The sequence below is a fragment of the Phoxinus phoxinus genome, assembly GCF_949152265.1.
Source record: "Phoxinus phoxinus genome assembly, chromosome: 16".
Lineage (NCBI taxonomy): Eukaryota > Metazoa > Chordata > Actinopteri > Cypriniformes > Leuciscidae > Phoxinus > Phoxinus phoxinus.
Genome location: NC_136891.1, coordinates 12,579,418 through 12,592,316, shown reverse-complemented (window position 1 = coordinate 12,592,316; position 12,899 = coordinate 12,579,418). Strand labels below are relative to the sequence as shown.

The 12,899-nt window shown below is 41.9% G+C and overlaps 1 protein-coding gene across 2 annotated transcripts in view; it reads right to left on the bottom strand.

The window, feature by feature from the left end:
- The window catches only part of med23 (mediator complex subunit 23), a 66,219-nt gene that overhangs the window by 36,115 nt on the left and 17,205 nt on the right, over positions 1 to 12,899 (bottom strand). For both annotated transcript variants that reach the window (XM_079638946.1, XM_079638945.1), the window contains 6 exons: positions 10,906 to 11,106; positions 8,873 to 9,016; positions 4,631 to 4,776; positions 4,181 to 4,426; positions 896 to 1,038; positions 628 to 802 (listed from right to left, as the gene is read on the bottom strand). In XM_079638946.1, coding sequence (XP_079495072.1) covers positions 628 to 802; positions 896 to 1,038; positions 4,181 to 4,426; positions 4,631 to 4,776; positions 8,873 to 9,016; positions 10,906 to 11,106 — 1,055 coding nt within the window. The remainder of the gene's footprint in view (positions 1 to 627; positions 803 to 895; positions 1,039 to 4,180; positions 4,427 to 4,630; positions 4,777 to 8,872; positions 9,017 to 10,905; positions 11,107 to 12,899) is intronic.

The window sequence follows — 12,899 nt, the reverse complement described above, 5'->3', positions numbered from 1 at the left end:
TGCGGAATGGCTGCGTTACGGCTCTGGCACGGCGGCGGAGTCAATCGGTTTCCATTAAAGTCAATATGTGTATTTCCACTGACTGCGGAACGGCTGCGTTCCGACTCCGGCGATCCGCAGCCCTCCGGAGCAGATACGCAGAGCTTCTATTTTTGCCGGATGCCGGAGAGCTCCGCAGCACTACAGGGCAGAGTGCGCAGGACAGGAAGTCGAGCAAAAAACAGAACAAACCAAAACAAAATAAAAGATCCGTTTAATTTTCAAAATAAAATACACCGTGATCATGGCGGAACATATTTCCCTACACTACATCTTGAAAATGGATGGAAAACTGTTCCTGGTTTGGTGGTTCTGATTATCGAAACTACATATTGCTCGATCACACGTGAATTAGCGAGATCTCGTGGGTCCTCGGCCGCAGCCGTTCTGCAACAAATCCGGACCTGGTGGGTATTGACGGACGACGGAACACGGAGCTGTCACGCAGCTGAGCCGTTCCGCATCTAGTGGAAATTGGGGGTAACAACAAGTGTTGGTGTGAGTGTGGACGGAGTCTAACCAGTGTTGGTGTGAGTGTGTGGGAGGAGTCTAACCAGTGTTGGTGTGTGTGTGTGGGCGGAGTCTAACCAGAGGTGCAGCTGGTTCTGGTTGGTCTGTGGAACGGCGGCGAGCGAGTGAAGGTGTGATAGGAGCTGCACGCGATAATGAGGCTGAATGTGGTGCATGCGGTAACTGAACATCTCCAGCAGCGTGTGCAGGATCCCCCACGCATGAGACTTGAACACGTTCGGCAGAAGCTGACCTAGGGGAGGGTTAGAGAAAAACAGTCATATCAAAGGACAAGGACCGAAGGACAGAAAATCAGAACAATCTGTGACGTGTGCGTCAGACTTACTGATGAAGCCTTTAATGCCGAGGGACTCGATCTCCATGTAGACCAGCAGGCGGCTGTATGTCTCCACCAAGGCGGGGGCCAGGGCAAGACTGGACTTGGCGTGGGCCAGTTTAATAACACGGGTTGCAATGCTGTGGATCAAGCTAAAGGGAAGAACAGAAGCTCCTCTGAGAATGTGGCACTTGAATAAGCACAACTACAGCACGTGACACTTGCATGCATCTGAATTTATCTATGGGATATAACACTTCTGTGATTTGCTGAAGACACATTTATGCACAGAGAGGACTAGCAAAGCAAACATGCATAAATGATTTGCGGTAATGCTTGCAGAATCCAAGATTTTAGGCAGCTCAAAAGTACAGTACCTTCTAATTCAGATGCTGACCAACATCAACAGAAATGTTTGTCTGGTTATGTCGGATCAGTCTTACCCCTGCCACCATCTGTTAGAGTCGATGTGTGGTTGTTTTTACTGACTGAACATGTTCAATAAGTGTTTGTATCAGAATGGATGTAGGGTAATCTGGTAACTATCGGTGTCTGTCTGTGAGGTGATGATAAAACCCTCAAATGCATGAGGTTAAAACAGAGCGCTGAGCACCAAGGTAGAGTCCCATGTGGGAACAACTGACCTAGTTAAAAACTAGATCTAGGAAACAAACAGAAAGAAGGTGTGGGCAGATGTGATCCTACTGAAGCCATCATAACACGCTGAAAAAGTCATCAAACGCACCTTAAAAGGTAGAGTGGACTGTCTCTTCTTAAGAAATATAACAATCTCTAGAGCAGAGGTGTCCAACACTGTCCTTCAGAGTTTAGCTTCAACACACCTGTCTGGATCTACTGATCCTGAAGACCTTGATTAGCTGGTTCAGGTGTGTTGATTAGGGTTGAAGTTAAACTCTACTGGAAGTTGGTCCTCCGGGAGTAGGATTAGGTACCCCTGCTGTAGAGGTTTAAATAGAGGCTAAAACAGAGCATCCCATGAGGGAGATACCAACATATTAATAAAACAGACATGATCCCACTGAAGGCATCATAATGTGTTGAAAAAAATAATTAAACACACCATAAATGGTTAATTCGAGCATCCTCAAGAGATATAATCTCTACAATCCTGCTCCTGGAGGGCCACTGTCCTGCAGAGATCCAACACACCTGCCTGGAAGTTTCTAGTGACCATGAAGACCTTGATTAGCTGGTTCAGGTGTTTTTGATTAGGGATTAATTTAAACTCTGCTGGAAGGTGGTCCTCCAGGAGCAGGGATGGACAACCTCGAACAGGGGTCTTCAAACTCGGTCCTTGAGGGCCACTGTCCTGCAGAGTTCAAATCCAACTTGCCTCAACACACCTGCCTGGAAGTTTCTAGCATGCATAGTAAGACAGTGGCTGAATCAGAAATCACCCCTATTCCCTTAAACAGGGCACTATTTGAGGGGACAGCCATTTGTAGTGGTGTCCGAAACCATAGTGGACGTTATTGAGTGCACTTATTCAATCCCACATTGCACTGCAATAACCGACGTAGAATCGATGTATGCTCAACGGCTATCTGAATTCACTCAATGTGTTTTCATTCACTCCTTCAAGTGAACAGTATTAGTGGACGAACGTAGCTTAGTTTAGTAGGTGGATTTAATTGGGATTGGAGCTGAACTCTGGAGGACAGTGGCCCTTTAGGGGCAAGATTGGACACCCCTGCCCTAGAATGGTTGTGTTGATTTGTGGATGGTGGAGGAACCTGTGTACTGTAGTGAGACGAGCCACAATGGTGCCCCCAACAACAGAGCGAATGGGGTCTTCGTACCATGTGTAATGGGGTCGTCGTACCATATTTTGCTGGTCAATGAGGAACAAATTTCAGGGATAAGTCCAAAAGTGGCTGAAGCAGCTCCACTGGTGTAAATGTGTACAGGAGAGTCCATGCACCAGATCGCCCACTCCACGGACAAGGCAGGAACCCACCACACCTCATCTGAAGTGAGGAAAGCACTTCCTCCAACCCTGAAATCAGGACATGTCCTCCTTCACTTTTGAAAGTGAAATGAAGTGTTTTATTGCTGAAGAGGATGTGCTCTGGCCTCTGTTAGTTTTGGCAAACTACTTGTTGGCAGAGCAGACAACTGTTGATCTCAAAACGGATGATTATTACTTTTGCCAAATTAGTGGCATGAGAAACTGAGTCATAAAACACACCACTGAGAGCTTCCCTCCCAACAGTCGAAAAGTCCAGATGGGGACAAATGACTCTTGAGAAGGTCAGTGAATGCCAGCCATGAGACACCAGGGCACATCAAGAGAAGGTCATCACTGGGTTTCTCCTCTGCATCTCATTGTCCAGATGGACATGCAGATTTAAAATAGCCGAAATGACAGCAACTTTACCAGGTTGTGGCATGGTGGTGTTCTCAAAGCAGACAAGAGCTGAAAAATTGATGAAATTATACACTAGCCACATTACTTGCAATGGCAGGATGGGAACATTTATTGTCACAATGTGTTGTTTGGCTGTGAATGAATGTGTCTTCAGCATTTCACACGACGATATGATATCCCATAGTACTGACTGAATGGACCCTAGTCCGAGTAGACCATATATAATTTGATGATTTAATCACGGCAGGTGAGACAGAAAAAAAAACTGGTCAGAAAATAAACTATGAAAACCATTTGATTTAAAAAGACCAAGGTCAGAACATGTTGTGTTGATTTCAATCAAACAGTCTCTCAAAGTATCTGAAGATTTAAAAAAAGCTTTAAGTGTGAAGACAGCAGGAAAATTCAGTTCTTCAGAAAAAAACATATCTGTGTCAGATCAGAAGTAGTACATCAACGAACTGACTTGATAACACAGGTGTGTGTGTGTGTTAGATGTGTCACAGCGGCTTCAAATGTGGAGAAAATTAGACTTCAGACAGTGTCCATTTATACAGGAATAGAGATGCAGATCACGGGTCATCCTGTCATGACTCCTTACCTCAGCATGACCAAAAAGGTCTACAGTGACCAGCAGCCAATCAGAACACGCTACCGGTCAAAAGCTTTGAATAATTACGCTTTTTAATGTTTATCTAAAAATTCTCTTATTCTCACCAAGGCTGCATTTATTTGATACACTAACATTCAAAAGTATCTTCAATCTTAATTATTACAGTCTTTTAACCGGTAGGGTATGGGATTTAATGAACAGCAGATTTCAGACCACTGAGACTTAACAGTGAAAGCACTGTTTTGATATGTATTAAAAAGGCCGTTTACTGTGTGTGTGTGTCTCGTCTCACCTCATCTTAGCGTGGACCGTAAGGGAGTCCAGCAGGTTCATGGGTAGAGGCGTGACGGAGCCGGACGCCATGCAGTTGGTGCCGGGCAGAGTGATGCGCATACTGCCGTTCCCGTAGATGGTCTCCACCAGGACGCCCATGGGCAGCGTGAAGCACTCGGAGTTCGTGGAGTACGCGTTGCACAACAGAGCGATCTTATAGTCGTTCATCGGCAGACTCTTACTGCGCAGACTCTGCTGAAGAAACCTGAACACACAGAGAGAGAGATGAAGCAGGTGTGTGTAGTTGGACAGTCAGTCCATGTGGAGCGTGTGTGTGTGTGTGTGTGTGTGTGTGTGTGTGTGTGTGAGTGTGTGTGTGTGTGTGTGAGTGAGTGAGTGAGTGAGTGAGTGAGTGAGTGAGTGAGTGAGTGAGTGAGTGAGTGAGTGAGTGAGTGAGTGAGTGTCTTACTCATGGTGCAGCTTGAGTGAGTGTGGGATGGGGATCTGGAGTTTGGAGTTGTCGTTCTGAGCTTTGCGGTTCAGGTGGATCCAAATGCAGGTCATAGCGAAGGCATGAGTGGACTGGGGCTTGTTGATGTCCGGCACTGGAATACACTACACACACAGACACACTCAATTCAACATGCTGTCAAGAAGCATACAAGAGCCAGTGCATCATCTACACCGTTTCCTTCTTCTCTTCATTCTGAGCACAAAGTTCTCGTGTGCATCATAATTTGAGTGTAGAAAAGAGAAGATTTTCATCTTAAATGTCAGTCTGTTTCCTCATACAAAGCATCATGTGACTTCAGAAGATCTTTAATGTGGCTTCACTCTTTATGTGCCAAACAAAGTAAAGATGTAACATAAATCCTTTTCATTATCAGTAGTGCAACAGAAAAAACATGATGCTTTTAACAATAATTCGGTAACACTTTACAATAAGGTTCATTAGTTAACATAATTTAACTACATTAGTTAACATGAATTAATAATGAACTGTGCTTCTAGTGTTTCAGTAATCTTTGTTAATTTCAACATTTATTTATAAATTATTAAAATCAAATTAAAATACAATTAAAAGAGTTGTATTTGTTAACATTAGTTAGTGCACTGTGAAATAACATGAACAAACAATGAATAGTTGTATTTATATTAACATTCACAAATATTAAGAAAAACAGTAACAAATGTATTGCTCATGGTTGGTTCATGTTAGTTGATACATGTTAGTTGATACATAAACTAATGTTAACAAATTAACCTTATTGTAAAGTGTTAACAATAATTCTCCTCAAATCTGTGCATTAATGAATAGAATAGTTTCTCTAGGCTGGTTGGTAGTTGTCTATGACTTTTAAATTTGCTGAAGGATATCTTTCATGTTAGTGTGTCCAGCGAATGCTCTGCCATGAAAGTGCTTCATGTAGCAGTCTGGAAAGTTAGCTAGGACATTGTTTTCCAAAATGAATGATAACAACTTGTATACCCTGATTCCCTGAAATTGCGAAAATCCGTCCAATAAGATCAAAGCTTCCATTTGGCAACTTTCATGTGCGAAATGCATCAAAGGGGTCGTGAGCGTCCTTCAGTGGAGCATGAGCTGCCGTTACACAGGAACACACAGCAGGATTTACAGGGATCTGCCAGAGCAACAATACATCCAGACTCCTCAGCTTGATTGATGGAGAAATCTTTAATGCTTTCCTCTGGGCGAGCATCTAATTGCCTTGTGCTCGTTACATCCATTAGTTAAACTACCGTCTGCTGGGCAGTGGCAGCACATCTGTCATCATTCACAGATGCTGTGGGCTAATGGCTGGAAAACAGCAGCTTGTCTTTCATCAGCTGTCCTGCTGGGGTTCGACACACGGACCAGCGTAAAGCTAACAACTCTGACGGTTAAAAGAGTTAACACTGCGCGAACATCACATCACACCAACTGCCTAAACGACTATTTTAGCGAGCCAATATTGGCAGCACTAATGGCAGATGGCTGATACGGGTAGTCTGCCTGTTGACTATATGGTACCTTTAAAACATTCAGGTGGGAATTCACTAAACTAAATCTGCTGAAAGCACAGTTTATTGGCATGCAGTGCCTGCGCTGCTTTAATGCCTGATTCACGAAAGTAATTACACAGATCAAGCAACGGGACAATGTTTGCTAAACACCATTTGCACAGCGCAGTTCGGATCTCAACATGATGAAAGTGGCCTTTACTACACCACACATCTGGATAAATGGGCGATTATAGCGCTCTTCTGCATCATCTGATCAACATTGGCTGGTTTACTGCGCTCATGATTCACTAGAAAGTGCACACAAACATCCCTTTATATAAAATGTTAATTTATCAGCTGCTTTCAAGTGGCACTATTAGCGTGATGAGAGGCAAAAATCACAGTTTTGTGAATAAAAGCTCAAACAGTTATGAGCCTAATTTATACAGAAAAGAGGCATGTTTGAGCAGAATGTAATGACAGATCATTTAAAGTCCCCCTGTCAATCATTTTATCCCTTAAAACTCACCTTTGATAATCAAAATTTTATATTAAAACTTTTTTTTTCCTTGAATGAAATGTAACTCGACACCCTTGCCTTTTTTTATTTAGTATACGCGGTTCTATGAACATGCAAATGAGCCCCGCCTCCACTCACTCACTCAGCTCAGAGATCCACTCATTGACGATCACACGTTGATCTGATTGGTTACAAGGTAGTTTGTGACGTCAGAAACACCAGCGATTTCAAACCGTGTTTTTGAGACTGTCTTTGGTTCACTGCAGTTTTAAGGAGAAAATACTCAGCAATGCTCAGTATTTCGACTTATGCATGTCGAAATGTCGAATGCATTTCGACTTATGAATTTACACATGGTTTGTCTTAAGGCATATTAAAAACACCACTTAGACCAGGGGTGCCCAAACCTGCTCCTGGCGATCGACTGTCCTGCACAGTTCATCTCCAACCCAAATCAAACACACCTGCCTTTAATTTTTTCAAGTGATCCTGACGTGCTCTGAAGACCTTAATTGGTTGCTTCAGGTGTGTTTGATTAGGGTTGGAGATGAACTGTGCAGGACAGTCGATCGCCAGGAGCAGGATTGGGCACCCCTGACTTAGACATTTAAACAACATTAAAAGCTGGATTTTCACCACAGGGAGATTTTAAATATTCAAGGCACAGTGTTATTTCAGCGCTGATCGTGCCTCCTTCACCTAGTTTGCATTAGTTAGTGAATAATGGTGCACATTATCGGAATTTCAGCGAAATCCTGCTTGCAAAATCAGATCCAGTTTCCACTGTCAGTAGTGTAGACGCATTAAGCACTGCTTACACTGAAGACACTTTCAAACCAAGCCACTTTCTGTTGGCGAGCGTCTGAGCAACTTATGTAATGTTTCTTTTTGTTGGATTTTTTCTCTTTCATTGAAATATGATAGTATATAGGGGTGTGAATCGTCACAGGTCTTACGATTCAATTCGATTGCGATTATCATGTCAACGATTCGATTTGATATCACGATGCGTTGCATCCTCACTTTTCAATATTACTGCACATCCCTACATTTTCGTCAATGAATACAAGCAGTCAATATGAACTCTTTGATTTGATCTGCTCCGAGAAATTACACTTCCTGAATGTACTAACAAAGTAAACTTAAGGCTATTTAGAACAAACACTAGTAAATACTAAGCGCATGAAACTGTCAAGTTACAATAACGCTCACACACACTCGCACGCACAAACTCGCACTCAACTTGCGCGACTCGCACGCATGCAGTCTCGCGCACAGGTTCGCAGCCATGCACGCACTCAAGCAAGCTCACACACTGTACATTTTTAAATGTGAGTGAGTGCATTTTTTATTGCTCTCTTGTGTTTCGCCATTTTATGCTAGCACGAGAAGCGCATATGTGACAAATGACATCAGAGAAACCTAACCCTAAGCCCTAATAGCAGCACAGAGAGCTGACAGGTGAAGTGGGAGGTGGGGACAGGATTGGGAAAGGGACCTGAGCCGGGACTCGAACTCGGGTCACTTGAACCGCGGCTACATATCGGAGCGCTGCTCACTAAGCCATCGGCTTCCACATGAGCAACTCTAATATGAGTGAAATACAAACTAAACTTCTGAACGCACAAATTCCTATTGATATGACTAAATTACGCAGAGCAACGGTAAATTTGACAGCATTTGTTAATACAATTATGGTAAGTTATCTCCTTTGTCGCCTTTGGTTTTTGACTTGCTTAGTTGGGGACATTTAATATTCAATATTATTGATCTGCCTACATTGACAACATTATATGAGAGCTGGACGATGACATCACTGTTTTCTCCAGAACGGCTATATACATAAATTAACTAAATTAATAACTTTTTTACAACACAAATGAACCATAACGGAACTATGACGCTATCTTCTTCTAGATCTGCTGTAAAGCAGAAACAAACTTATTTTCCTGTTATCTCTGTAAAGCTGCTTTGAAACCATCTATTGTAAAAAGCGCTATATAAATAAAGGTGACTTGACTGTGAGTCAAAGCGTTTGCTAAGTGTCTGCTAATGACGGAATGAATAATAGAGGTGTAACCCGCTAGTGGAGCAGACACGAGTACATGAAACCTTGATCAGATGACCTTAACCAACAGCATGTTTACAGTGTCACATTATGAATTGATGAAGCAGAGCCTGGTTCACCTCTTTCTCGGGATACAGCAGGTCGAAGAGCTTCATGACGGGCAGAAAGTCGGCGAGCGCGTTCTTCTGGATGCTCCCGGAGATGAACTGCAGCAGGACCCACATCAGGTGATCCCGGCCCTTGATCAGGCCCCGGCCCGCCAGCTGCTCAGAGCAAACACACAGTCACTGAAGCACAGGCCAGAAAGCAGAAGAAGTGTAATTCACATGCGAGAATGTGTGGCTCTGTCCCAAATGGTGCGATTCATGTAAACTTTTGGTCAGTCCCGCTTTGGCCTGATTTTGTTCGAAATGGCGGCATACCAGTTTGCGCTTCAATTTCGCTTGACGTATTTATAGGTGCTTTCACTTTTAATAATTGGACGGTGTGTGTCGTCAGAGATGTGTTCTGGCACGGGACATCCTCACCCCTCCATTCTCCCAGATGTTTGTTGTCGCTACTATTCTGTCGCATTTAAAGCATTTAGCAATGTATACAAAGTCAAACCAAAATTTATTTAGACACCTTCAACATTTCTCACATTACCACAGTTTGTTCGCTATAGTTTAGAAAATGGTAATAAAATATGACAAGAACTCTTAAGTTATTAAATAAGTTGATATGGTTTTGTCCATCCTTCTGTTAGACTGTCACACAGATGAAATATGTTGAATATCTGTCAGCTGTTACATTTAACTACACAATTAGATAACACCAGTTGAGATCAACCAGTTACAAAGCAATGCTTCATTTTGTTCAGTCTATGCTGTAAAAAGGTCGCATTATTAATTAAAGAAAAAACACGTCAGCAAAACATGATCAGGTCAAAGTGTCAGAATAGTTTTTGGTCCCAAATGTTTATAAGTTTTACTGGTAGTCACTGTATGAAGAATTTTTGGGTATAATGTGTCACAGTTTACTTTATTTATTTTATTCTCCTCACTTACATAAATGAACTATAGTGTCCTGCACACACTAGTAAAAATAAAACTGGTGTCTGAATAATGTTTGGTTTGACTGCAAGCATTAATTACATAGCTACCTCACTACATTGTTAAAGCAATTGTTCACCCAGATATTAAAATGTAATTTAAAAAAAAAAAAACTCATGAAAATTTCAACAAGCCTGCATGACTTTCTTTCTACATTGAAATTGTAAGATGTTTATTGTATCTCTTTTCCACAAAGTGAAAGCATTTATTAAGCAGGAGCTCAAGCTCCACAATGGCCAAAAGCCTCAAGCTAATATTACACAAGTAGTTTATATGACTAATGTGCTATATGTTAAGTCTTCTGAAGCAGTGTTATTCTAATATCACTGATATACTAGTTGTTATATAGTAATGAAAGTGTTTTTTTATGGTTTCAGCTAATGATAATAATCCTGTTCTGCAATCACATGACATTGGAAACTTTCCCCTCTGGTGAAGCTTTAAAATCTCATTTGCACTGGCTTTTGACTATAAAAAATTACTCTTTTAGTTGTAACACATGTATTGCTCATGTTTAGTTCATGTTAGTTAAAACATTAACTAATGTTAACTAATAAACCTTATTGTAAAGTGTTACCAAATCAGATGTTAGTAACACTTTCACAAATGTGGAAAAAAGAAACGCTGAACAGTGGACACAGCTTAAAAACAGCTTGAATTTGGGTCTTCGTTGCTATCGTATAATCTGGAATATATCTCACACGAGTCTTACGGACTACTGATATCATAGGGTTGTGGCGTTCTCTGTTGTTTTTGGAGCTTGGCCACTTTGAGCTGTCATTGTGAAGACAGTAAAGGTGATGATACACAGGGCAACTTTTTGAGCAATGTTGCTAGGCACTTTCCCATTGAGAATGGGCAATAATCTGGATAATTTAGATTGGTCGTGGGCCCTGTGTCTCATCTCGTTGCCTGTTGACATTGCTCAAAAAGTTGCCCTGTGCATCATCACCTTAAGTCATCGGGGTTTGGATCTGTGTGAGTAAGCAGTTCCTAAGTCTATGTGTGCTATTGAAGAGGAGGAGCTGAAGGCAGGCTTTGGGCCGTGTTTTGAAGTGCACCTTCTGGTGTAGCGACAGCACCATGTGAGGGAAGCTGGCGAACTGGAAGAGCACGAAGAAGATGAGCTGGCTGGAGAGGTGCTGCCACAGGAGCTGACTGGTGCCGCCGTCGTCGAACTGCTCCTCCGTCTCCGACCGCTCCATGGCGTACACCACCAGGTCCACCAGCTGGTCCTCCAGAACCGGGCATCTCTGCTTGTGCTGCGAGAGGGAGAGCGGTGAACAGAGCGCACTCTTACACAGACCACAGCCACTGCACACACACACCCCAGTAACTGGGCTGTGACATCACGTCATACACCGCCTGAACCCCACACGTTTGTCACACATGCCCCATTTCTTACTCTCCAGGTTATTTCACACTCACTGGATAGTTTAGTATACGTACTAGTGTACTAGTAGGCCTAAAACTATAATTTTCAGCATCTATCCGACTTCCTCCTCATCACTTCAACACTATTAGACAGGCCAGACGGATGAATAGGCAACGCTGACATGTGAATGCGGTGCTGATGCCAAGGTTAGTGCCAGAAACTATTTGGAAGGCAAAAATTGAATTAGCTTAAAAAATAAAGAACGAAAATGCAAGCGAAATCATAAATTAATATGAAAACTAAAGTTAAAGGATTAGTTCACTTCAGAATTAAAATTTCCTGATAATTTACTCTCCCCCACGTCATCCAAGATGTTCATGTCTTTCTTTCTTCAGTGGAAAAGAAATGAAGGTTTTGAGGAAAACATTCCAGGATGTTTCTCCATATTGTGACTTCAATGGGGTCCAACGGGTTGAAGGTCCAAATGTGAGTTTCAGTGCAGCTTCAAAGTCTCGACACGATCCCAGAGGAATAAGAGTCTTATCTAGATAAACCAACGGACATTTTATAAAGAAATAAACATTTATACACTTTTTAACCACACATTACGTAATCACGTTGAAATCACGCGTGAAGTAGGCGGAAGAACAGACCTAGTGTTTACAAAGCCAACGGGCAAAGACTAAGTCAAACGTCATTTACAAAAAATAAATAAAAACAAAAGGTAAAACAACGATGTTGGATGATTTTGAAGTTGGAGGAGAAAATGAGATGGAGTTTTTCGCCCTACATTTGAACCGGAACACGCGTGACCTTTCAACGTGATTACGTAATGTGTGGCGCATCACAGAGCTAGTGCAAGACGGGCATTTGTGGTTAAAAAGTATATTTTTAAAAATGGCCGCTGGTTTGTCTAGATAAGACTCTTATTCCTTCAGCTTCCTGAAGCTGCACTGAAACTCACATTTGGACCTTCAACCCGTTGATAACCATTGAAGTCACTATATGGAGGAAAATCCTGGAGTGTTTTATTTTCCAAAACCTTCATTTATTTTTGACTAAAGAAAGAAAGACATGAACATCATGAATTACGTGGGGGGGGGGGGGGCTGAATAAATCATCAGTAATTTTTTATTCTGAAGTGAACATTCTTTAAAGCTAAAATGACCTAAAGTGGTCAAATTTTTGGATTTCTCAAGACTGACTTTAGATTGTGTCATAAAAACCAGAAGGGTCTATCTTACAACCACAGTTTGTTTTGCACATGTTATTTAGGACACACATCATTAAGATGACACCAAAATAATAAACCGGCGTGCAGCAGAGTGCAGAGCAACCATACATGTGAAGGCAACATGAAAGAAATGATGTTGTTTAGTTGGCTTTAAAAAAAATCTCTTAAATATACTATTATATTTAATACTATTTAATACGCATCTGGAACAAATTGTGGTGCCATGTTATGTTAAGGGATGAAAATTACTTAAATACTGCAAAGAATTGATTTACTGGTTTACTAGAGTAGATCGACGAAACGCTGATTTCTCATGATCAAACTGGTTTACTAGAGTAGATTGATGAAACGCTGATTTCTCATGATCAAACTGGTTTACTAGAGTAGATCGATGAAATGCTGATTTCTCATGATCAAACTGGTTTACTGAAGTAGATCGATGAAAC